Source organism: Phocoena phocoena, chromosome 10 (genome assembly GCF_963924675.1).
Source record: "Phocoena phocoena chromosome 10, mPhoPho1.1, whole genome shotgun sequence".
Lineage (NCBI taxonomy): Eukaryota > Metazoa > Chordata > Mammalia > Artiodactyla > Phocoenidae > Phocoena > Phocoena phocoena.
Genome location: NC_089228.1, coordinates 4,481,080 through 4,506,515, shown reverse-complemented (window position 1 = coordinate 4,506,515; position 25,436 = coordinate 4,481,080). Strand labels below are relative to the sequence as shown.

Genomic DNA, 25,436 nt, shown 5'->3' with positions numbered 1-25,436 from the left:
TTCCTTCCTTCTGATACACAAGTAATATAATGTCTCATCCTAGCCTGGCCTGCACAATCTCCACAGTCCCAGTGGGGGTCATGTTCTAGGATTGCATCCCCACCCACCTGATAAATTTGGTGGTGTGGATTGGTGGCCACCAGGCCATCTGCGTGTCCCCTGGCCTTTCTCAGTATGCGCTCCTTTTAATCCAGGGTGCGACAGTGGGCCAGAATAACCATGATGTCCTGCCAGGTGAGAGAGAATGTCAACCCCAGCCTGATAAATTCGTCCCTAAACTTGTCAGAGTTCTCTGAGAACCTGCCAAACCTCTCCTTACAGATTCGCAATGGAAAAGGCCACAGGGGTCAGAACCTGAGGGCCTAGAGGTGGGAGTATTCCCACAGGGGATTTTTGGACATAGAATAAAGTGAGAGTACTTACTCCTTAAGCTAAGGTGAAAAAAAGATTTCAAAAGTAAATACAGGAACTCATATGATCTTTTATCATAAGCAGCACTCCAGGACAATTTTGTTCTCCTAGAGAGAGAAACCAAATCCAGTCTCTTGCATCAGCCTCCTCTTAATAAAATCCATTTTCCTAATTAAATGTGGCCCAACCTTAGAAAGTCCTGACCACATACAAAATTCTTTTTCCAATGATCCTTTTCTGCAAACCTTCTGCAACTCTGTGTAGCCATATTTTCCTGTCCCTTATTCTTTCCATTCAGAAATAACCAGCCCTAGGACAAAAATCACTTTTTCCTTTTAATAAAATATATTTCTGTTCCTCATATCTTTTTTTTTTTAATTAATTTTTTGGCTGCGTTAGGTATTTGTTGCTGCACATTGGCTTTCTCTAGTTGCGGCGAGTGGGGGCTACTCTTCATTGCGGTGCATGGGCTTCTAATTGCAGTGGCTTCTCGTTGTGGAGCACAGGCTCTAGGCACGTAGGCTTCAGTAGTTGTGGCATGCGGGCTCAGTAGTTGTGGCTCGTGGGCTCTAGAGTGCAGCCTCAATAGTTGTGGCGCACGGGCTTAGTTGTTCCGCGGCATGTGGCATCTTCCCGGACCAGGGCTTGAACCCGTGTCCCCTGCAGTGAATAAAAATCCATGAACAGAATAACTGAGATCTCCAAATCGGCAACTGGGCTTACAACACTAGTTAGAAGCTAATAAATATTAAGGATGTCCCAAGAGGAATCTTATCTAAGTCCCAATCTTACCCCGACCAGGATCCCAACAAACACAGAAACGACGCCCATGCTCTCCTCAGACTGCTTACCTGGTTAGCAGGAAAAAAGAACTTCTTCTCAAGCTATTACACATTATCAGGAGATTCTTGCTCTTCTAACTATAACCATGAGACACTAGCGCACGACAGACAACTCCAAGCTGGGCAGCTTGACAAGAATGGTGAAAGGTGACAGGGAGAAGGAGCGCGCAGGGACAAGGACTTCTAGCTGGACACCCTCCTGGTGGTTAATACGTGGCAGGCAGATTCTTAACCACTGTGCCACCAAGGAAGCCACCCTCATACCTTCTTTTCTGAAAACACACATCCTACTTTCCTTAAGCAACCATGAACTGTCTTTTACATTAGCATTCCTTGATTGGAATATCTCATAACATCTAGAAACGTATATCTTCCCAAAACACAATTTCTTTCCTTAATGTGCAAGACATGTGTCTAATAAACCCAAACATCTTTAGTTTCCCTCTCACAAGAAGACAAAGTAGGTAAACAGAGACCTGTTTAGCAATTAATGTTCCAGTATTTCATCTTATTTGAAATGGCCTGGATACTCGATGGATTCCTGTCATTTGCCTTAATTTAGTTTTAAGTTACCAAAATTTGGAGGGACTATTGTAGATGGAAGTTTCCAAAACATAATTATTCCCATAGAGTTTATCAAAAAGCTCTTATCATAGTTAAATTTACTTAAAAGTTTAATCACATCAGGTCATTCTCCTTGATGACAGATTTTAAAACAGAAACAATATGTACTTATTGACTTTCAGTAACCCTAGGTACAAAGAAAATATTATAATTAATGTTGATGACTCTAAAGACAGGTCTGTATCAATTAAACTGACAAGCTTAAGTTAGACAAGTTAATTTCTACAGAATCAGAGATCTCATCGTTTTCCCTCTTGAAATTAAAAAGGCCTCTTTTTTTCCCTCAGACTAGGGGTCTACAGATGGATCAGGTAATTCTTGGAGCTCAGGTCGAATAGTTACATTGCAAAGGCAAAGGAGAGAAATGCAAGCCCCTCTCTCTCTTTTTTTTTTTTTTTTGTTGTTGGTCTTTAAAATCCCACCAAGTAACCCATGACTGGAGTTTCAGGCGATGTGGCTGTATGTGTTTGTACAAGGCTTAAATGTTCCACTGTGCTTTGGCAGAGACTTGCAAGAGCAGTTGGACAGACAAGACTACATAATACAAAGACACCAGTGACAAAAACTTAAACACACAAACAAGAAATCTTTAGGATTAAGGGTATGAGAGTGCAGGGCTGGGAACCGAGGGACAGGTGAAGGGAAGAGGGAAAGAAAAGACTGAAAGAGAGAGAGAGATTGCCCTTTCAACCCGCCCCCTGTGGGTATCTATTCAGGCACCAACCTGCATGCTTCCAGAAAGAGCCAGTGAAGGAGGGAAGACCCTATCCACTGCCCGTTGCGGTGATCAAGCCTGGAAATCAGCCAGTTGTACATCATCTGTGGGAGTCTCACCCACGCATACACCAGTATATAGAAAACTGCCGATTTAGCCCATTCCCAATGGGACTTCTCTTTTTTCTTTTTTTAAACTTTTAATTTTCTATTGGAGTATTGTTGATTAACAACGTTGTGATAGTTTCAGGTGTACAGCAAGGTGATTCAGTTATACATATACATGTATCTATTCTTTTTCAAATTCTTTCCCCATTTAGGTTATCTTATAATATTGAGCAGAGTTCCCTGTGCTATACAGTAGATACTTGTTGGTTATCCACTTTAAATATAGCAGTGTGTACATGTCAGTCCGAAAATCCCTAACTATCCCTTCCCCCAACCCTTCCCCCCTGGTAACCATAAATTCATTCTCTAAGTTTGTGAGTCTGTTTCTGTTTTGTAGATAAGTTTGTTTGTATCATTTCTTTTTAAATTTATTTCTTTAATTATTCATTTTTTTTCTGTGTTGAATCATCCTTGCCACGCACGGGCTTTCTCTAGTTGTGACGAGCGGGGCCACTCTTCACTGCGGCGCGTGGGCCCCTCACTGCGGGTGACTTCTGTTGCGGAGCACGGGCTCCAGATGTGCTGGCTTCAGTAATTGTGGCGCCGGGGCCTAGTTGCTACGCGGTACGCAAGATCCTCCCGGACCAGGGCTCAAACCCGTGTCCCCTGCATTGGCAGGTGGATTCCTAACCACTGCGCCACCAGGGAAGTCCAGTATCATTTCTTTTTAGATTCCACATATAAGCGATATCATGCAATATTTCTCTTTCTCTGTCTGACTTACTTCACTCCGTATGACAATCTCTAGGTCCATTCATGTTGCTGCAAATGTCATTATTTCATTCTTTTTTTATGGCTGAGTAGTATTCCATTGTACACATGTACCACGTCGTCTTTATCCACTCCTCTGTTGATAGACATTTAGGTTGCTTCCATGTCTTGGCTATCGTAGACAGTGCTGCAATGAACACTGGGGTGCAGGTATCCTTTCAGACCATGTTCTTCTCTGGATATATGCCCAGGAGTGGGATTGCAGGATCATATGGTAGGTCTCTTTTTAATTTTTTAAGGAACCTCCATACTGTTCTCCATAGTGGCTGTACCAATTTACATTCCCACAAAAAGTATAGGAGGGTTCCCTTCTCTCCACACCCTCTCCAGCATTTATTGTCTAATGGGACTTCTCTGGGCGGCAGGAAAATAAAGCTGAGAATATTGGGATGATCGGACTTCCAGCCACATGTTGAGGTTTGAACCTCTATCATTCTCATAAATCTCCTGTCAGGAGAGCCTGCTGGACCAGGATCTGCGCTGTGTGAGGCGAGCCTCTCCCACCGCTGCTTGTCACCTGTCGAGGTGAGCTGTTGCCGGCCAGAGCGAGCAGGTCTCACAAGCTGAGAGGAGTGATGCTGTAGCTGCCCAATGTCCACTCTCTTGGAAAGACAGGACAGAAGTAGGAGAGGACAGAGAGGAAGTAGAGAGATTTCAGGAGAGGAAAAGGGACAAAGGGAAAGCGGGGAGGGAAAAAGGACATAGGGGAAGGGGAAAGAGTTGCCTGAATGAGGGTACTGAGGCCCCCAGGGGCCAGGAAAGCAGACTTACCAAATGAGGTAACACTGAAACAAGAGGTTCAGAAGGCCACTTATCACCCATGGGGAAGCTGTGTTCAGTGGTCCCAGAGGTGCATAGATCCTCTTCTGGGAAGGGAACAATTGTCCCTTTGAGGTGTCGCCACAAAGTATGTTACTGAACAGGGTTCTTGGCCTCCTTATCAATAGAAATTGATCAGTGGCCAGATAAGAAATTCAGGCAAAGGGACTTGCCTGGTGGCGCAGTGGTTGAGAATCCGCCTGCCAATGCAGGGGACACGGGTTCCAGCCCTGGTCTGGGAAGATCCCACATGCCACAGAGCAGCTAAGCCCGTGCGCCACAACTACTGAGCCTGTGCTCTAGAGCCCACGAGCCACAACTACTGAGCCCATGCACCACAACTCCTGAGGCTCGCGTGCTTAGAGCCCGTGCTCTGCAACAAGAGAAGCCACCGCAGTGGGAAGCCCACGCACCGCAATGAAGAGTAGCCCCCGCTCGCCGCAACTAGAGAGAGCCTGTGTGCAGCAACGAAGGCCCAAGGCAGCCAAAAACAAATTAAAAAAAAATAAATTCAGGCAAGTCTTTATTGGGACCCCTGCTGCAGCAGGGGGGAGCGAAAACAAGTAACAGTTTCGCTTGCTGAGGGAGGGCTGCAAACTGCTTCCTCATATGGGGTGGGGGAGAGGGTGTGTCCAGGGGTCGGGCCAGAGGGGGGTCTTATGTGGTCTGCCCACCCCTTAGGTGGTGGTGTGTGCAGGGGGCATGCGCAGTACCCTGCTTTTGCTCCCAGCTCTTCAGAAGTACCAGTTGGGTTTTTGGTTTTTCTGATTCTTGTTGTCCATAATTTGCCCCACTGGGCATGCATGCAGTTATTTTTAGTCCCTTATGGTTTCTTTGTATGTCGTTGTTTGAGGAGATGTCTGTCCAGGTGCAAGCACTGCAGCAGACGGTCCCAGGTCCCAGCCTGTCTCAGAGCTGTCACGCCAGGCCAGGCCCCTCCAGAAACCCTCTGACACTGCAGTTGGGAGGGCTCAGAGCTCCTTAGGGCCCCCTCCCCACCACGGGAGATGGGGAAGTTTTTATTTGCGAGAGGAGAGTGAGACTCCAGAGGTCCTGACTGACCTCAGACTCTACTGATTAGCAGGCTCTGGCCCCAAAATGAATATTCTCAGACACTGGGCTCTTCCTGGCCAGGAGGCAATAGAGGTTGAATTTGATTAAGCCTCTTTACAATTTTTGCTGAGATCTAGAGTTTTCAGGTGGGTTTTTTCCCACTTTATTTTTAAAATTTTTATTGGAGTATAGTTGATTTACAATTTTGTGTTGGTTTCAGGTGTACAGTATACATATATCCACGCTTTTTTAGATTCTTTTCCCATATAGGTCATTACAGAGTAATGAGTAGAGTTCCCTGTGCTATACAGTATGTCCTTAGTAGTTATCTGTTTTATATGTAGTAGTGTGTAAATGTCAATCCTAATCTCCCAGTTTATCCCTCCTCCCTTTCCCCCCAGTAACTGTAAGTTTGTTTTCTACCTCTGTGACTCTATTTCTGTTTTGTAAATAAGTTCATTTGTACCTTGTTTTTTTTTAGCTTCCACATATGAGTGTATCATATGATATGTGTCTTTCTCTGTGTGACTGACTTCACTTAGTATGATCCTCTCTAGGTCCATGCATGTTGCTGCAAATAGCATTATTTCATTCTTTTTCATGGCTGAGTAATATTCCATTGTATATATTGTATATATGTACCACATCTTCTTTTTTTTTTTTTTACCACATCTTCTTTATTCATCCATCCTTCCATGGACATGTTGAATGCTTCCATGTCTTGGCTATTGTAAATAGTGATGCAATGAACATTGGGGTGCATGTATCTTTTTGAATCATGGTTTTCTCTGGATATATGCCTGGGAGTGGGATTGCTGGATCATATGGTAGTTCTATGTTTAGTTTTTTGAGGAACCTCCATACTGTTCTCCACAGTGGCTGTACCAATTTACATTCCCACCCACACTGTAGGAGAGTTCCCTTTTTTCCATACCCTCTCCATCATTTATTGTTTGTTGACTTTTTGATGATGGCCATTCTGACTGGTATGAGCTGATACCTCATTGTAGTTTTGATATGCGTTTCTCTAATAATTAGTGATGTTGAGCATCTTTTCATGTGCTTTTTGGCCATCTGTATTTCTTTTGAGAAATGTCTAGTTAGATCTTCTGCCTATTTTTTGATTGGATTATGTTTTTTTTTTGATATTGAACTGCATGAGCTGTTCATATGTTTTGGAGATTAATCCTTTGTCAGTCACTTCATTTGCAAATATTTTCTCCCATTTCATGGGTTGTCTTTTTGTTTTGTTTATTTTTTCTGTGCAAAAGTTTTAAGTTTAATTGGGTCTCATTTAAAAAAATTTTATTGGAGTATCGTTGATTTACAATGTTGTGTTAGTTTCAGGTGTACAGCAAAGTGAATCAGTTATACATATACATATATCCACTTTTTTTTTTAAGATTCTTTTCCCACATTTGCCATTACAGATTGCTGAGTAGAGTTCCCTGTGCTATACAGCAGGTTCTTATAAGTTATTTATTTTATATATAGTAGTGTGTATATGTCAATCCCAACCTCCCAATTTATCCCTCCTCCCACTTATCCCCTGGTAACCATAAATTTGTTTTCTTTTTAAAAATTATTTATTTATTCTTGACTGTGTTGGGTCTTCGTTGCTGCGTGCAGACTTTATTTCGTTGCGGTGAGCGGGGGCTACTCTTCGTTGTAGTGTGCGGGCTTCTCATTGTGGTGGCATCTCTTGTTGCGGAGCATAGGCTCTAGGTGTGTCGGCTTCAGTAGTTGTGGCATGCAGGCTTCAGTAGTTGTGGCTTGCGGGCTCTAGAGTGCAGGCTCACTAGTTGTGGCACACAGGCTCAGTTGCTCTGCAGCATGTGGGATATTCCTAGAACAGGGCTCACACCCATGTCCCTTGCATTGGCGGGCAGATTCTTAACCACTGCACCACCAGGGAAGCCCTTAAATTTGTTTCCTATATCTGTGACCCTTCTGTTTTGTAAACAAGTTGATTTGTACCCTTTTTTTAGATTCCACATACAAGTGATATCATATGATATTTGTCTTTCTCTGACTTACTTCACTCAGTATGAAAATCTCTAGGTCTATCCATGTTGCTGTAAATGGCATTATTTCATTCTTTTTTATGGCTGAGTAATATTCCATTGTATATATGTAGCACTTTTTTTTTTTCTTTTTTTTTGCCTGCAGCATGCAAGATCTTAGTTCCCCAACCAGGGATTGAACCCGTGCCCCCTACATTGGGAGCACAGAGTCTTAACCACTGGACTGCCAGGGAAGTCCCCACATCTTCTTTTTCTAGTCCTCTGTTGATGGACGTTTAGGTTGCTTCCATGTCCTCACTATTGTAAATAGTGCTGCAATGAAACTGTTTTGATTACTGTAGCTTTCTAATATAGTCTGAAGTCAGGGAGCCAGATTCCTGAAGCTCTGTTTTTCTTTCTCAAGATAACTTTGGCTATTTGCAGTCTTTTGTGTTTCCATACAAATTGTAAAAATTTTTGTTCTAATTCTGTGGAAAATGCCATTGGTAATTTGGTAGGGATTGCATTGAATCTGTAGATTGCTTTGGGTAATATAGTCATTTTCACAATGTTGATTCTTCCAATCTAAGAACATCTGTTTGTGTCATCTTTGATTTCTTTCTTTTCTCAGTACAGGTCTTTTGCCTCCTTAGATAAGTTTATTCCTAGGTATTTTATTCTTTTTGTTACAATGGTAAATGGAATTGTTTCCTTAATTTCTCTTTCTAATCTTTCATTGTTAGTGTATAGGAATGCAAGAGATTTCTGAACATTAATTTTGTATCCTGCAACTTTACCAAATTCATTGATGAGCTCTAGTAGTTTTCTGGTGGCATCTTTAAGATTCTCTATGTATAGTATCATGTCATCTGCAAACAGTGACAGCTTTACTTCTTCTTTTCCAATTTGTATTGCTTTTATTTCTTTTTCTTCTCTGATTACTGTAGCTAGGACTTCCAAAATTATGTTGAATAATAGTGGTGAGGGTGGACTTCCTTGTCTTGTTCCTGATCTTAGAGGAAATGCTTTCAGTTTTTCACCATTGAGATGTTTCCTGTGGGTTTGTCATATATGGCCTTTATTATGTTGAGGTAGGTTCCCTCTGTGCCCACTTTCTGAAGAGTTTTTATCATAAATGGGTGTTGAATTTTGTCAGAAGCTTTTTCTGCATCTATTGAGATGATCATATGGTTTTTATTCTTCAGTCTGTTGATGTGGTATGTCATCGTGGTTGATTTGCAGATGTAGAAGAATCCTTGCATCCCTGGGATAAATCCCACTTGATCATGCTGCATGATCTTTTTAACATGTTGTTGCATTTGGTTTGTAGTATTTTGTTGAGGATTTTTGCGTCAATGTTCATCAGTGATATTGGCCTGTAATTTTCTTTTTTTGTGGTATCTTTGTCTGGTTTTGGCATCAGGGTGATGGTGGCCTTGTAGAATGGGAGTGTTCCTTCCTCTGCAATTTTTTTGGGAAGAGTTTAAGAAGGATGGGTGTTAGCTCTTCTCTAAATGTTTGATAGAATTTGCCTGTGAAGCCATCTGGTCCTGGACTTTTGTTTGCTGGAAGTTTTTAAATCACAGTTTCAATTTCAGTACTCGTGATTGGTCTGTTCATATTTTCTATCTCTTCCTGGTTCAGTCTTGGAAGGTTGTACCTTTCTAAGAATTTGTCCATTTCTTCCAGGTTGTTCATTTTATTGGTGTATAGTTGCTTGTAGTAGTCTCCTTTTTCATTTCTAATTTTATTGAAAGGGGAAGCCTGTCCCTTTTTTTTCTGATGAGTCTAGTAAAGTTTTACCAGTTTCGTTTATCTTTTTGAAGAACCAGGTTTTCGTTTCACTGATCTTTTCTATTGTTTTCTTCATCTCTGTTTCATTTATTTCTGCTCTGATCTTTGATTTCTTTCCTTCTGCTAACTTTGGGTTTTGTTTGTTCCTCTTTCTCTAGTTGCTTTAGGTGTAAGGTTAGGTTGTTTATTTGAGATGTTTCTTGTTTCCTGAGGTAAGATTGTATTGCTATAAACTTCCCTCTTTGAACTGCTTTTGCTGCATTCCATAGGTTTTGGATCGTCGTGTTTTTATTTTCATTTGTCTCTCTTAATTTCCTCTTTGATTTCTTCAGTGATCCATTCGTTGTTTAGTAACATATTGTTTAGCCTCCACGAGTTTGTGTTTTTTACAGTTTCTTCTTTCCTGTATTTTTTATTTCTAATCTCATAGCATTGTGGTCAGAAAAGATGCTTGATATGATTTCAGTTTTCTTAAATTTACTGAGGCTGGCTTTGTGGCCCAGCATGTGGTCAGTCCTGGAGAACGTTCCATGTGCACCTGAGAAGAATGTGTATTCTGCTCCTTTTGGATGGAATGCTCTATAAATATCAATTAAGTCCATCTAGTGTAAAGTGTCATTTAAGTGCCTGTGTTTCCTTATTGATTTTCTGTCTGGATGATCTGTCCATTGGTGTCAGTGGGGGGTTAAAGTCCCCCACTATTATTGTGTTATTGTCAATTTCTCCCTTTATGGCTGTTAGTATTTGCTTTATATATTGAGGTGCTTGTATGTTGGGTGCATACATATTTATAATTTTTATATCTTGGATTGATACCTTGATCATTATGTAGTGTCCTTCCTTGTCTCTTGTAACAGTCTTTATTTTAAAGTTGATTTTGTCTGATATGAGTATTGCTACTCCAGCTTCCTTTGTTTTCCATTTGCATGGAATATCTTTTTCCATCCCCTCACTTTCAGTCTGTATGTGTCCCTAGGTCTGAAGTGGGTCTCTTGTAGACAGCATATAGATGGGTCTTTTTTTGTATCCATTCAGCCAGTCTATGTCTTTTGGTTGGAGCATTTAATCCATTTACATTTAAGGTAGTTATCAATACATGTGTTCCTATTTCCATTTTCTTAATTGTTTTGGATTTGTTTTTGTTGCTCTTCTTTCTTCCCTTTTGTTCTCTTCTCTTGTGGTTTGATGACTATCTTTAGTGTTGTGTTTGGGTTGCTTTTTCTTTTTTGTGTGTGTATCGTAGTTTTTTGGTTTGTAGTTCCCATGTGGCTTTGATATAGCAGTCTGTATATGTACAAGGTTGTTTTATTTTTTCCATTTTAAAATGTGGTTTTTTAAAAAATATATTTTTTATGGGCTTCCCTGGTGGCGCAGTGGTTGAGAGTCCGTTTGCCGATGCAGGAGACACGGGTTTGTGCCCTGGTCCGGGAAGATCCCACATGCCACAGAGTGGCTAGGCCCGTGAGCCATGGCCGCTGAGCCTGTGCGTCCGGAGCCTGTGCTCCGCAACGGGAGAGGCCACAACAGTGAGAGGCTCGCGTACCGCAAAAAAAAAAAAAAAATAATAATAATATATATATATTTTAGCCACTTGGTTCCTTTTTTGTCTTTAGTTTTTGCAAATTGGTTGGAAATCAACATTTCTAATCACAATGTTTAAATCAGATTTCATAATTAAACCACTTTTACTTGCTTTACGGTGACTGACAACTTCTCACACTGTCTCCTTCCTCACCCCTGGATCCTACTCTCCTTTGCAACTTTTTAAAAATAACAGCTTATCGGGCTTCCCTGGTGGCGCAGTGGTTGAGAGTCCGCCTGCCGATGCAGGGGACACAGGTTCGTGCCCCGGTCTGGGAAGATCCCACATGCCGCGAAGCGGCTAGGCCCGTGAGCCATGGCCGCTGAGCCTGCGCATCCGGAGCCTGTGCTCCGCAACGGGAGAGGTCACAACAGTGAGAGGCCCGCGTACTGAGGAAAAAAAAAAAAACAGCTTATCGAGATATCTCAACAATTCACATACCATACAATTCACCCATTTAAAGTGTGCAATGGCTTTTAGTATATTCACAGTTGTGTACCCATCTCCACAGTCAATTTTACAATATTTCCATCCCCTCTAAAGAAAACCTGTACCCATTAGCTGTCACTCCCCATCCCTGCCCACCTCCCAGCCCCTGGCAACCACTAATCTGCTTTCTGGCTCTGATTTGCCCATTCTGGATATTTCATATAAACTAACTCATACAATATATGACTTTTTGTGACCGGCTGCTTTCACTTTGCATAATGTTTTCAAGGAAGTACTTCATTCCTCCTGTTGCCTGGATGACATTGTATTTTACGTCTATAACACGTTTTATTTATGCATTCATTAGTTTATGGACTTTGGGGTTGTTTCTGCTTTTGGGCTATTATAAATAATGCTGCTATGAACATCTGTGTACACATTTTTGTGTGGATGTATATTTTCTTTTCTCTTGGGCATAGGAGTGAAATTCTTTTGTTACTTTTTATGATGAAAACTCTTTTTTTTAATAAATTGATTTATTTATGTTTTATTTTTGGCTGTGTTGGGTCTTCATTGCTGCGCACGGGCTTTCTCTAGTTGTGCGCGGGGGCTACTCTTTGTTGTGGTGCATGGGCTTTTCATTGCAGTGGCTTCTCTTGTTGTGGAGCATGAGCTCTAGGTGTGTAGGCTTCAGTAGTTGTGGCATGCAGGCTCAGTAGTTGTGGCTCACGGGCTCTAGAGCACAGGCTCAGTAGTTGTGGCGCATGGGTTTGGTTGTTCCGCGGCATGTGGGATCTTCCCGGACCAGGGATAGAACACGCGTCCCCTGCATTGGCAGGTGGATTCTCAACAACTGCGCCACCAGGGAAGTCCCATGATGAAACCTTTTTTTTGCGGTACGCGGGCCTCTCACTGTTGTGGCCTCTCCTGTTGCGGAGCACAGCCTCCGGACGCGCAGGCTCAGCGGCCATGGCTCACGGGCCCAGCCGCTCCGCGGCATGTGGAATCTTCCCGGACTGGGGCACGAACCTGCATTCCCTGCATTGGCAGGTGGACTCTCAACCACTGCACCACCAGGGAAGCCCCGATGAAAACTTTTAAACGGACACAAAATTAGACTGAATGATACAGTGACCTGCGCCCCTTCCCCAGGCAGCCATCACCCGACTTCAACAGCTAACAGCTTGTAGGTACACTTGTTTCACCTACTGCATTATTTCGAAGTAAATGCCAGACTTATCATTTCATCTGTAAACAGTTCTGTATTTATCTTTTATTTATTTATTTAGCTGCAGCAGGTCTTAGTTGTGGCAAGCAGGCTCCTTTGTTGTAGCCCACCAGCCCCTTAGTTGCAGCACATGGGCTCCTTAGTTGTGGCATGCAAACTCTTAGTTGTGGCATGTATATGGAATCTAGTTTCCTGACCAAGGATCGAACCCAGGTCTTCTATACTGGGAGCATGGAGTCTTATCCACTGTGCTACCGAGGAAGTCCCAGTTCAGTATTTATCTTTAAAAGGTAAGAACCTCTTAAAATAATTGCAGTGCCATCAGCACACTGGAAACAGTATCATCCTTAATATCATGAAATATTCCAGTGTTCACATTTGTCTAGTTGCCTTTTTTTCTTTTTTCCAGTTGGATTGTTCAAATCCTATTCTGAGTCTGAGCAAGGCCACCATGTTGTATTTGGTTAAAGGGATTCTTAGGATCTTTCCTCTCTGGGGCCCTTCCCACGTTTTCTTTTCCTCCTTGCTTGTTGGTAGGAGAAACCAGGCCATGTGTTCTGAAGAGCTCCTCACAGTCTGGGTTTTACTGATTTTATGCCCGTGGCCCTTGCATTTCCTGTGAACTGGTAGTTAGGGCTTGACAACTGACCTGGTGTAGGTTTGTTTAAGGACCCTTTAATGCTTTTATTGAGCCTTCGTGGAGGTCTGGTGCGTGCCCAGCCCCACGGCGGGCACCGGGAGACCCCGGGTGGCCAAGCAGTGCCCCCCGCCTCTGCTCCCAGGCCAGGGGGCAGTGGCCCTGACCTGGGGTGGGGGTGAGGGGTGTGTGCTTGATCCCCCGGCCGCTCGCTCACCCACAGTGAGGCGTGGCCAGCGCCTCGTGGGTGCTTCACTAGGCGTGTGTGTCCTCAGCGGGGTCTGAGGGAGGTCTGGGCCCCGGGTGATGTCCTGTTGTCTGTCCGTAGGTCTGATCCGGAGCGGCGTCCGAGAGCCCCGCCGCCACCCTCCCGTGCTGCGCATGGTGCTGGAGGCGCTGCAGGCGGGGGAGCAGCGCCGGGGTACCTCGGTGGCGGCCATCAAGGTTTACATCCTGCAGAAGTACCCGACGGTGAACGTCCTCCGGTTCAAGTACCTGCTGAAGCAGGCCTTGGCCACAGGCATGCACCGCGGCCTCCTCGTCAGGCCCGTCAACTCCAAGGCCCGGGGAGCCACTGGCAGCTTCAAAGTCAGCCGCTGGGAATGGGGTGGGGGGTGGTGAGAGGCCCCAGGGTGCAGGGGCTTGCCCGAGGGCTTGAACCCCAATTCCAGCTCTTTCTTCCCAGCCTCTGGGTGCTGGTCCCCTGCCCTGTTCCCTCTCTCCTTCTGTCTCTTCTCGTTCTTCCTCTGTCTTTGCCAAGACCCCCTGTCTCCCCGGGAAAGCTGAGCACCCACATGGCCCCAGTCACCCTGCTGCATCCGCCTCCATCCCTGTTGGGTGTGTTGAGTGACCAGAGACCGTCTCAGCTGTTTCACTTCTAGGTTCTTGGCGCCCGTGACCCCTTCCTGGAATTCCTTACCACGGGCGGCACAGACCCAACCTTGGCCTCTACGGGGTCACAGAAATGGGGTTTGTTCCCCGTGCTGTCTGGCTCTAGACCCGTGGTCTCCAGACCAGGGCTGACGCCTCCCTGAGCCCCTACATCCTCCTCTTTCAAAGGGGAGGGTCACCCAGAGCTAAGGGCAAATTTGGCCACAGAATTAAGCCCCAGCATCATGACTGCCAGCTGCCACCAGGGAAATCTCAGGGACACAGACATGGGGTCTGTCTCGTCACTGCTGTGCCCCAGCAAGTAGCAGTTCCTCTGACAGGCTCCATGGAACATGGCGGAACATTCTCAACCTCCACGTTCCAATCCCTGTGGGAATAGGGTGGCTGAGCACAGGGGATCCCCCCTCCTGGAACTCCGGGTGTGTGGGTCAGAGCTTGGACACCAGCCACGGCAAGGCCAGGGGCACAGGGTGGGGTGAAGGGAAGCAAGAGAGGGCACTGGGAGTGCCTGTGACTGGGAGACGGTCAGGAAAGTGGGCCAAGGAGCTGGGAGGCAGGGAAGGGGGTCTTGGGTACCACGGAGTCAGGAATGTGTGTGTGCAGAGAGTGGGAGTTGATTCTGGTCTTGGTGGGTAACGGGGAGCCGTGAGGGTCCAGGGATGCTGGGAGCAGCGTCATCAGCTGGGCTCTAGAGGGGCAGGGACCACCCGTTTGCCAGGGACGCTTGCATCTTCCTGCCACTTGTACCCTCCCTGTTGGCCCCATTGTAAAGATGGGGAGACCGAGGCCAGAGGGGGAGGAGAAGACTTGGGCGAGTCGCCCTTGGGCTGGGGTTGAGGCCTCAGGAAGCCACGAACTCTCAGCCGTCTGACTTCCATGTCCGTGTTCAGCTACACAGAAGCGAAGCGGCAGGGAGACTTGGGGACACAGTGGTGTGAGGCGGGGAGGTGGGGAGTCCGAGCCACAGTCTGTGAATGGTGTTGGGGGGTCAAAGGAGATTATAGGTTAGCATCTCAGAGATACTGTTAGGGCTCAGTGTGCATGATGTGCTCCCAGAAGCCTGGCTCTGAGGCTTCTGGGTGCGGGGGTGGGAGGCGCGTGCCCGCCACCTGTGCAGGGAGGGTAGGAGAAGCTTGGGTGAGTTTTGGAGACTCGGGTTCCTTAGCTCCTAATGGCAGCACCGTTCCTCACAGTGTATGAATGGGTGGAATGCATTACTGGCAGCCGGCATTTAGGAGGTGGTTTTGCGTGCTCTCCGCAAGCCCTTGGCCGCCTTCCTCTTCCCCTCCTTTGGGATGGGGTCTTCTCTGAGCCTCATGTAGGGTATAGGGGCATAAGACATCCAGAACCTCTGCTGTCAATCCCACCCCGTTCTCTCCTCCTCCAGTTAGTTCCCAAAGACAAAAGGAAAATCCAGCCCAGGAAGACGTCCACCATGACGGCCCCCAGGAGGCCTGGTCAAGCTGAGGGAAAGGACCCCAAGAAACCAACTGAGTCAAAGAAGAACCCACCCAACCCAGGCGATGTGAAAAAAGGATCCAGGAAGCCAGGAGAGGGGAGGACAGCTCCCCCCAAACCAGGTGCAGCCATGAAGGCCCCCAAGAAAGGCCAGCAGACCAAGGACCAAGAGGCAAGACTGGGTGAGGCCAAGAAGTCCTCCCAACAGCCAGACAAGGCCACACAGGCCCCTCCCATTGCCAGTGGGCCCAGCGGGAAGTCAGAGGTCAAAGGTGGAAGGAGCAGCCGAGGTATGGATGTGAATGGGGTGAGAGGAGGGTATGGGAGGGGGTTTCTGGCAGCCACTGGACATGAGTTGGAATGGAGGGGCCAGCTCTGGGAGGAGGGGTTTCTAGCCAGTGTGCCCTGAGCACTTGGCTTGACTCAGAGAGACAGAGAATGCATGGTAGCTGGTGGGGGTGGGTATGGGGGAGAAGAGCGTAGAGAGAGGAGGAGGGGTCATCTCTGAGAAGGATCAGGGGAGGCTTCCTGGAGGAGGTGTCCCAGGCAGAACAGCTTGTGCAAAGGTCTGGAAGCATGAAGAAGGTGGAAGAAGTACAAATAGTTCTGTGTGTGTGCACTGGGGGAGGGGGTAGGGGAGGTTGTGAAGGGCAGAAGGAGGCTGGACTTTATCTGGAGGACGATGAGGAGCCACAGAAAGACTCTGAACAGGGGACAGCTAGGGCCCAAGGTGTTCTTAAAAATGTATCCTGGGGCTTCCCTGGTAGCGCAGTGGTTGGGAGTCCGCCTGCCGATGCAGGGGACACGGGTTTGTGCCCCGGTCTGGGAAGATCCCACATGCCGCGGAGCCGCTGGGCCCGTGAGCCATGGCCGCTGAGCCTGCGCGTCCAGAGCCTGTGCTCCGCAACGGGAGAGGCCACAACAGTGAGAGGCCCACGTATTGCAAAAAAAAAAAAGAAAAGAAAAATGTATCCTGGCTGCCATGTGGAAGATGGGTTAAAGGCTAGAGGCAGATACACCTGTCGGGGGCCTTTGGTGTGGGCAGGCGTGGAGCTGTGAACGGAGTGAGGGATGGTCAGCCACTGTCCAGTTAATCCTCTAACTGTCCGTGGTAGAGAGGCTGCTACCTTCAGTTGGCAGGCTAGGGCACCCAGACTCAGAGAGGCTAAACTACTTGCTCCAGGTCATACAGCCTGCAAATGTCAGAGTGAGGACTGGGCCCTGGGCAGGACAAGGGCTGTGGGACCCCTGAACCTTCCTGCCCAGCAGCAGCTCCTCCTGAAAGGAGTGTTTCTCACATGCCATCCCCTCTTCCAGCAGATACCAAGGCCCACAGGAAAACAAAGCCTGGGAGTCAGAGTTCCAAACCCACGGTCACCAAGGTAGGTGCCTGGGTGACTTCCTGCTCCGGGTCTCCAGCGACCAGAGCTCGGGCATCCCCACCCGGCCCCAGAGGGGTCAGCCAAGGAAGGGGGCAACTTATTTTCCTACAAAGTACAGAGCACTTTCCTCCCCTCCCCGGCCCTTCAGCGCCGTGAGGATCACCCCATTTTATAGATAAGAGGCTGAGACTTAGAGAGGTGAGGTCACTTGTCGAAAGTGACCCAGCGCTGGGATTTCACCCCTAAGTTCGTGGGCTCTGAGCTGTGCACCCAGCCCTGCCCAGCTCTGTCCCCTTGCTCCTGGTTTGCTTTCTTATAGGGCGAGGATGCTGCTGCTTCCCCAGCCAAAAAGAAGATGGGCAGCAAGGTCCCTAAAAAGGCTGCTGCGCAGGGGGCCGGGGAGGGGCCTAAAGCCAAGGCCCCTGTTCCTCCCAAGGGCAGTGGGTCCAAGATGGAACCTGTACCACTGGCCAGGAAGGCAGAGGCCCCTAAAGGCCCGAGAAAGCCTGGCATTCCCACCAAGTCCTCTTCATCCAAAGCGGCCAGTAAGAAGGCAGAATCCGAGAACTAGAGGCGGGGTGGAGACAGACTGAGATTCTACTTTTTTATTCCCCTAAAAACTATCACTCTATTTCACTGTAACCTATTTATCAATAAAGACTTTTTCCCCCACAAATTGGTGTGGAAGGAGGCTGAGGTCTAAGGATTTGGCCATCCAGGGCTAGGACCCAGATAGAAGCTTCTGCCCTGGGGAGATGCAGACCGCTGCAGGGATCCAAAGTCACCTAGGCACCTGTGGAGGCACTGGAAAGGTGTTTAATCCAGCCTGAGATGTGGGACTGCTCCCTGGAGGGGGCAGCTTTTGGTTTTAAAGGATGAGTAGGAATTGCCAGATAGATGAGGGGAAGGGCCTTGCAGGCAGAGGGCCCAGAATGTGGGGTGGAGCTGGGAGGATGGGGATTTGTGGTTTTGAGAGGAGAACAGGTGGGGGAGGGGTGGCATGAGCCCCTGGGCCGTGGAGATGGGGCAGGAAGCTGTGGAAGGGTGGACTAAGGAGGGCAGACATCGTCTTGGGGGCAGTGGGGAGCCAGGGTGGGTTATAGGCAGGGAAGAGGCTGACGTGGTGTGTGTTGAGAAGAAGCCCTGTGGCTGCAGAGAGGAGGGGTCAGAGGAGCTGAGAGGAGGTGCGGACCGTTCGACTAGTCACTGAGTAGGACTGTGGGCCCCTCGGGAATCCTCAGAAGGAAGAGAAAGCGCAAAGGCTGTGGGGCGGGAATGCTCTTGACAGGCATGTGTGGCTAAAGCCCAGATGGAGACAGAGGTGAGGTCTGGGGTGTTTTAAAAACGTATGTGACGCTCTTCCCATGGAGAGCTGGAGTCTGTGCCCCTGCCCCTTGAACCTGGGCTCTTTGATTGCTTGACCAATAGACTACAGTGGAATTCACGTTAGGACAGCTGCTGGGCTCAGGCCTTAAGAGACTGGCAGCTTCTCCTTCCTGTGTGGGGGCTGTTTCTTGTTTTTTCGCTTTTTAATAGTTGCTCTTAGAACTCAGCCACCATGCTGTGTGGAAGCCCAAACAGCCGGTGGAGAAGAATTGAGGCACTCCAGTTGTCAGCCCCAGCTGGGCTCCCTGACCAGCCAGCACCAATTTGCCAGCCATGGGAGTGCACCATCTTGGAAATGGATCGCCGATCCCAGTTGAGTGGCCCCCCTGACACCACGTAGAACAGGGACGAGCCTTCCCTGCCAAGCCCTGCCCCAGGCAGACACATAAGCACCACAAATGTATTGGGGTGGTTTGTTACGCAGCAGTAGATACCATAACAAGGGCTGCAGCGTAGACTAGGGCAAGATCCTGAAGGGCCTTGTAAGCCAGGGTAGGAATTTTGGGTTTTGTTTAATTGTGATGAACAGCCATTAGAGGAGAGTGAGCAGCGGAGTGCCTGCAGGGGAACACGGGCAGCAGCAGGGGGCTAAGGAGGCGGCCCCTGCAATGGTCCATCTGAGGGGTGGGCCGCCGTGGAGGGAGGGGTTAGAAGTAGTGGATTCTGGGTAGAGGTTTAAGCAGGATGGATGGGATATACTGAGGGAGTGGATGTAGAAAGGAGTCCACAATTTGGGGTCCACACAAGTGCTTGTGTGGCCATCACCTCCTGGGGCGAGAACAGCTCGTTCAGGGGGCTGCCAAGAGATGGTCCAGATGAGGGGTGACTGCTGAGCCAGGGAGTGCGCAGAGACGGAAGGGGCGGATTTGAAGGGAGTCAGAGGTAAGCTGGATGGCACTTGGGAAGGGGAAGATGGGACACAAAGGGAAACTGAGGCAGCCCAGCATGGAGCATCCAGACTGTTTCCTTTCTGCCGCTGCTCCCTCAGCCCTGCTCTCGCGTCCCTGAATCCCACGTGAGGCTTTGTCTCACTGCCGATGGCTTCCTGGCTTCCCGGCTTCCCTGGGGCGTCTGTAACGTGGCTGCCAGCAGAGCCCCGAGGGGCACAGTGAGCAGACGGCAGTGAGCTGGGTTGGCACTTCCCCCTTAGGGGGTCTGGTTGGGGGAGGCACCCTGGGCAGCTTCGGGGGGGGGCGGTTGGGCATCACCGGGCATCCCACCCCCACGAGCTGGCATCAGGCCAGTCGCCCTGACCTGGCAGAGGCCGGACAGCACCCAGCACCCACGAGACTTGGGAGGGCCTCCTCCCCTGCTTGAGGACAGACATTACGCTGAAGTTGCCACCTCCTGTGACCCTCAGACGGAGCTAAGGGACACCTGTAGCTGCAAGGCAAGTCTTCAGGGCCCCAGACAAGGACTGGGGGTGGTTCACAGTGGTTGGCCACCTTCTGTGCAGAGAAATGACCCTGGAAACTAGAGCTGTCCTCCCTGTGCAAATGCATTTTTAAGCTTCAAGAAGGAATTGCATGTTAATCAGGCATTAAAACAGGCTGTGGCATAGTTAACGGTATAGGAAGATGTTGCATGGGGGACAAGGCAGCTGCGAAATGGTGAGTACATCCTGATCTCGATTATCACTCCTCAGCCTCCGACCCAGGCAGGCACACGATTTGGAGTTTGGAGTGGCATGCTCTCAGATTTTAACCATGGGTGGGTTAGGGTAGCTTTTATTTTCTTCAGGCTTTTCGTACTTCCTGACAGTTCTGCAGAAAACATGTATTCATTCTAGCATCACACCCCCCAAAAAAATTCTTATCAAATTCTGTAAATAACTTAGACTAGCAAGTCTGCTGCTTAATAAAAAGGCATCAGTGATCAGAATAGAGAATTTGAAAAGATAAAGAATCTCCGCCCAGAAGGCACTACAGGAAGAGGCTATTTTTAAAGCTAAAACTTGTTTACTTTTCTCATTTTTCTGTTCTCAATTCTAGAACTGGTATTTTTGGGATTTTGTTTAAATTGTACGAATTTTTCTGTCCTGGCTCTTACTCCTGATTAATATGTGTGTGTGTGGGATTATTTTTCCTTCATAAAAGGAAAAAACTAACTTAAGGCGCTTCTGATTTGGAGGTGGTCCTTTAGTGACCTTTCCTGGGGGTCAGTGAACCTCAGCCCCAGCTCAGGCCTAGAGCCAGCTGGGTGGGCTGGGGGTCTCTGTGGTATTTGCTGATCCCAAGTCATGTGCTGTGGTGAGAAATAGTGCAGGGTTATACCAGCCTGGGAGAAACTGCCTCTGTTTCCTCATCTGAATAATGGAGTTAATGGTATATATTTATGACAAATTCAGGGCGAGTGTGTAAACGGCAGGTCTCTTTCCAGGGTGGTCACCTTGGAGCTCCCCACACACTTTGGGGGCCGCTGTGGAAACTCCAGCCTGGAGGTAGCATGGAACAGAGGAATGAGGGGCCCACGCAAGCTGGTTTTTGGCTTCCCTGTGCCGTGACCTGGGAAATTCCTCGACTGTGCTGAGAGCCAGTTTCGACATCTGTAAAATGGGGACGATATTCTGTTCCTCACGGCTTATTACCTAGGTAAGTAGGTTAGGAGCAGGGCCTGCCCAGAGGTAGATGGCACACAGCAGCTGTGACATATTCCTGGCGGTCAGTGGATGCCCGCGTTTCCCTTCTCGGAAGCGGAGTTGGTATCTGCACACCCGTCACGAGGGGAGCTGGGAGGGTCCTAAGCCAGGCCCCACCCCCTTCTGCTACAAGTACAGAGCCATCTCAGGATAAAGGCTGGAGCCCACGGCAGGTTTTCCCATCAGACTTTTATTATAAAGAAGGTTCCAGAGCATCCCAGCCTCCCCCTCCAGCCCAGCCCCAAGGTCTGCGACCTGTCCCAGCACTGGCTGGGTCAGCCCCAGCCAGCCGCTTCTGGCAGAACAGAAAGGACGGTGTTCCAGGGCGCGGGGGTCTCTGCCAGGTCTGCCTGTCCCCTGGAACAGTCATTTCCAGTGTTGCGCTGGGAGCCCCTCAGGACCCCTCCCCGGGTCCTCTGCACTAGTGGCAGCTATTCACAGTTGGCGCGTGATAAGTTTTTTAATATATAAAAGCTTTTTTAAAAACAACAACAACAAAAAGTGGTGCTCTCTTTAGAAACACTTCCAGCAAGATCATGTAGCCCAGCTACAGCCTCGGTGCAACTCAGCCCCCTCCCCCGCCTCGAGACCATGATCGCCCAGCACCTGTCCCCTCGGCCCCTGCCCGCCCGGCTCCCAGGGCAGCACAGAGCCTCCCGCGGGCAGTGGATGCTGCCCACTCAGCCAGTGGCCGCTCAAGAACAGAAACCTGACACTGCTGGATGGCGTGTGGCCAGGGTCCTCTGCAGGTGAGTAGAGATGGGGACAACATTTTGGTGGTTGAAGCGGAAACCAGCTGAGGGCTGGTTCAAGGGGCCTCCCCTCCACCGGGTAGGATGAGGTAGTGTTTCCGGCTGCGACCTCGGGGCCGGGCGGCCTCTTCGCCCATCGGTGGGTTCGTTAGCACTGGGCCGTGCAGGGCAAAGCAAGTGGGGTGCCGTCCAGGCTGTGCTGGGTGGACGGTGGGAGCCTTACCGGGGAACGGCTGCAGCATTTGAGCCCCCAGCCCAGAGCCGGGTCTGGGGGCAGGTGGGAGGGGACGGTGCCCAAGAGGCCAGGGCTGGGGGCTCTGCTGGCTGGCTCAGAGAGGCCCCTCGTGCTGCGTCGTTTCCCAGCCGGAGTCCGAGGCACTGGGGACAAAGCGAAGTCGAGGGAGGGCGCCCGTCCCGCCGGCCCCCAGGCTCAGGCCTCGCTGTAGCACTCGTAGATGTTGTCCTCCATCAGGGCCACCACCTGCTCAAACTTGTGCTGCAGCTGCGTCCTCCGGGCTGTGGGGTTTGCCTCCAGGGCGCTCATGATCTGAGGGGGAAGTGGAGGGAGCTGGGCCAAAGCCCGGGCCCAGGACCCCCGGGTCCCACTGCACATCCCGGGGGAGAACACACCGCCTGGATTTCCACTGCTGCTGGCCACCCCCAAAGCGGAAACGTCCTGGGCATATGAATGCCGGAGAGGGACCCTCACCCTGGGTGTGTTGCCCTGAGCGGGTGGCAGTGAGCAGGGCTGGCATGGGGGCATCGTAGCTCCGAGGGGGGCCTCGCACTGGGGGCTACTCACCTGTGGGCGATACCTCTTGGCGTATTTATAAATCTCTGTCATGGCCACGTTGGTGTTGAACTCATTCTGGTATTTCTGTGAGGAAAGACAAGGCGGGAGTCGGAGAGAGGCTGACTCCATGGTCAAAACCAGGCCCGGCCCAGCCAAGACTCGCTGCTTAAACACAGCCCCTCGCTGACGGTCAAGTCCCGCCCTGTCCCGCCCGGCAAGGTGGCAAGGTCCCCGCGGCGCACCCGTGACTCCTCCGCCAGGTGCGCGTTCATTTCCTGCTCGCTGAGCGGAGTCATGTCATGGATCTGTTTGTAGTAGCGCTGCACGATTTTCCGGTACTCGGGAATCTCCTTGGCGTAGAGGAGCTTGTTGGTTGGTGAGTCCTGGGCAGAGAGGAGTGAGGGATTAAGACAGAGACTCGTGTTCTCCTGGATGAGCCCTTGTCTCTCCTGCCACACAAACGAGCCCATCACTGAACGTCCCCGCCCTGCGGGCTTTGGACCAGGGACCCCCCCACCCCTCTCCTCTCTGCCCTTGTACTTGGAACCCCTGCCCTCTTTTCTACGGAACTGTCAGGGTGATGACCTCAAGGGGGGACCGACTTCTGGGGGGAAAAGTGCATGGGCTTGTGCCAGCTCTTTGACACGCAGGCTGTTTTGTTTGTATCCTTGCTTAGGGATATGGGTCTTGGTGGCTAAGATTTCTGGAAGCCTGACTGCTGTCTCAGTGGAATATTTCCCACCACATGTTTCCTACGCCTGAAAGCAAAACGTGCCAAGTATGTTCCAGTTCTCTGTCATGGGCGTCCTGCTTTCCGAGATAGTGTGTGAGAGGTGATGGCATTTTCTGCCTCTCGTGGCCTCTCTCTGAAAGTCATGGGCTAAACACAGGGCCAGGCACCCGCCCTCCTGCAGGGGCAGGTCTAACTCTACCATTTCATTAACGCTCACAGCCTCCCTGCCCGGCCCAGGCCCTTCCCTCTGCCTGGAATGCCGATCTCTCTCCTCCGCGCCTGCTAAAGCCAGCTGGGTCCTCTCCCTGCAGAAAGATGCCTCAGGGGTCTCCCTCCTGCATGTATTCAAAGGTCTTGGTCACTTGTGCCCCCCTCTGCCCACCCCTTCACTCAGTGCCCACTGGATGGCTCTTGACCATCAGGGCTGCCGCCCGGAGCCCACGGGTCTCTGATGGTGTGCCAGACCACACAGGCTTTCCACGTTCACTCTGGCTTCTCGCGGTCTGGCTCCACGGCCTCAGCATTGGGAACTGGTGCGGGGCACACCTGAGGCAGCTGCAGCCAGTCTGCAGCCACGTAGTTTGACTGTGGGTGGCGGTTTCTGGGAGTCCCCCCTGCTTCTGATGACCGCGTTCATTCCCACGTCCCCCAGATCTGAGCTCTTTTGGTTCCCCTCCCAGAAAGATCTCCGTCCCCATCAGCACCAGGTGGCCTGCCCAGGAGCAGCTGACCTTGCCCAGCTGCAGGTCCGAGATGGAACAGGCGTCGATGAAGGCCTGTGCGATGACTGAGAGGCAGGCATCGATGTGGTCCGTCTTCTCGATGTCAAAGACAAACTGTGGGTTTTTTAGGATGTTCACCCAGAACCGGAGAGGAAGGCTGTGGGACAGAGAGTGACAGGGGCAGCGGTGTGAGCCCCGCCCCACCCGGGGGTGGGCAGCGGAGGCAGTGGTTGCCAAGGGGGCTTGGGACAGGCTGGCTTTGCCCCTCGAGGCCAGGGGAGACTAGTCACGGGACGGAACCTCTGGAAACCTCGGTTTGCTCCCCCACAAATGCGGCTGATGGCCATCCCCGGCCGGCTGGGGCAGCAGAGGGGCTGGGAGCCGGGTTTCCTGTGTGGAGAGGGCCACGGGCTGCGGCAGGAGCTGCAAGGCCTGACTTCACCCTTGCTGCCCGCCCCACCCCTGCAGAGTCGCCCGCTCTCACGCAGCAGCCTGGAGCCAGCGAGACAGGCCTGGTTCCCATTAGAACCCCCGCCCTGCCCCTGCCTCGCAGCCCATGGCTCCTCCTCCAGCCCCTGCATGGCTGCGGGAAGTCCATCATCAGCTGGGTCACCAGGCAGACTGAGGGAGGGAAGAGGCCTGGATCCTTAGCCTCAGGGGGCCAGAGGGTTGGTAACACCCTCCTCCCCAGTGACTGGGCAGCCTGGGACATACAGACCCCCCACCCCACCCCAACCAGAGCTCTGAGCAGCCCCTGCAACTACACAGAAACTTCTAGGTCTGCAGCATGTTTTTCTGAGGGTTAGGCTAAGGTTTTCAACAACTTCTTGTCGGGGTTTGTAACCATGAAAAGCTAAACCGTGCCTCAAAGGAGGGATGTGATCGGGGGCAGGAACATGTCCACGGGCCTCAGTGTACTCATCTGTAAAACGGAGCTGACGGTGCCACCGCAGAGGGGTGGGGGAGAGTGACGGGAAGGGCAGAACTTAGACAATGCTCACTTTAGTTAATTCTTACAATTAAAGTGCGTTACTTTTACTGCCCTGGTTTTATAGCTAGGAGAAACGAAAGCACAGAGAGGTTAAGTCACTTACCCAAGGTCACACAGCTTGGAATGGCATAAGGGATTGAACCCAGGCCGGTGGGCTGAGAGACCAGGCTCTGAACCCCCGCACCACTGCTGCCCCCAATGATAGAGTGAAGCCACACAGCCTTCTCCTCTGGCCTCCCACCCACACCACACTGGCCCACCACCTGTTGGTCTTCCAGATGTGTAGGGTGTCAGGGTCTGAGATCCCCCTCTTCTCTGCTTGCTCTTCCAGGAAGTCAAAGAAGTACTTGACAGCCAGTGGGGGCTTGTCTTCACGGATACTCAGAATGGCCTTGAACAGGTCATCCAGAAACTTCTGCAGCGTGCCCTGCATGGAAGGAGGTGGCCGTCGTCAGCCCAGGACCACACGGAGGCGGGTAAGCAGGCACCTCTGGCAGTTCAGGGGAGCCCGTGGTGCTGGGACTGAGCAGTGCTGGGTGAATGGGGAAGCTACGTGGCATCAGGCTGGTCATCTAACCTCTCTGGGCCTCGGTCTTCCTGTCTGTGAAACGGGTT

The 25,436-nt window shown here is 50.0% G+C and overlaps 2 protein-coding genes across 2 annotated transcripts in view; one reads left to right on the top strand and one right to left on the bottom strand.

Annotated features, from left to right (window-relative positions):
- Positions 1–219: 219 nt before the first annotated feature.
- On the top strand, positions 220–17,377 carry H1-8 (H1.8 linker histone). The gene is made up of 5 exons (XM_065885096.1): positions 220–346; positions 13,404–13,663; positions 15,354–15,714; positions 16,742–16,806; positions 17,126–17,377. Exons 1-5 carry the CDS (start codon positions 220–222, stop codon positions 17,375–17,377), a joined length of 1,065 nt encoding a protein of 354 aa, XP_065741168.1.
- Positions 17,378–22,012: 4,635 nt separating this feature from the next.
- The window catches only part of PLXND1 (plexin D1), a 50,867-nt gene continuing 47,443 nt past the window's right edge, over positions 22,013–25,436 (bottom strand). Inside the window, exons 32-36 of the mRNA XM_065884819.1 lie at positions 25,085–25,248; positions 23,840–23,987; positions 22,618–22,758; positions 22,385–22,459; positions 22,013–22,129 (exon numbers count right to left, since the gene is read on the bottom strand). Of these exons, the coding sequence (XP_065740891.1) occupies positions 22,013–22,129; positions 22,385–22,459; positions 22,618–22,758; positions 23,840–23,987; positions 25,085–25,248 (645 nt within the window). The remainder of the gene's footprint in view (positions 22,130–22,384; positions 22,460–22,617; positions 22,759–23,839; positions 23,988–25,084; positions 25,249–25,436) is intronic.

Bases quoted from the DNA above. Each gene is read 5' to 3' on its own strand.
- H1-8 (XM_065885096.1), top strand. From the start codon at position 220: ATGATGTCCTGCCAGGTGAGAGAGAATGTCAACCCCAGCCTGATAAAT. The intron at 347-13,403 runs GTCAGAACCTGA...GTCTGTCCGTAG, and splicing joins CAATGGAAAAGGCCACAGGG to GTCTGATCCGGAGCGGCGTC. The intron at 15,715-16,741 runs GTATGGATGTGA...CCCCTCTTCCAG, and splicing joins AGGTGGAAGGAGCAGCCGAG to CAGATACCAAGGCCCACAGG.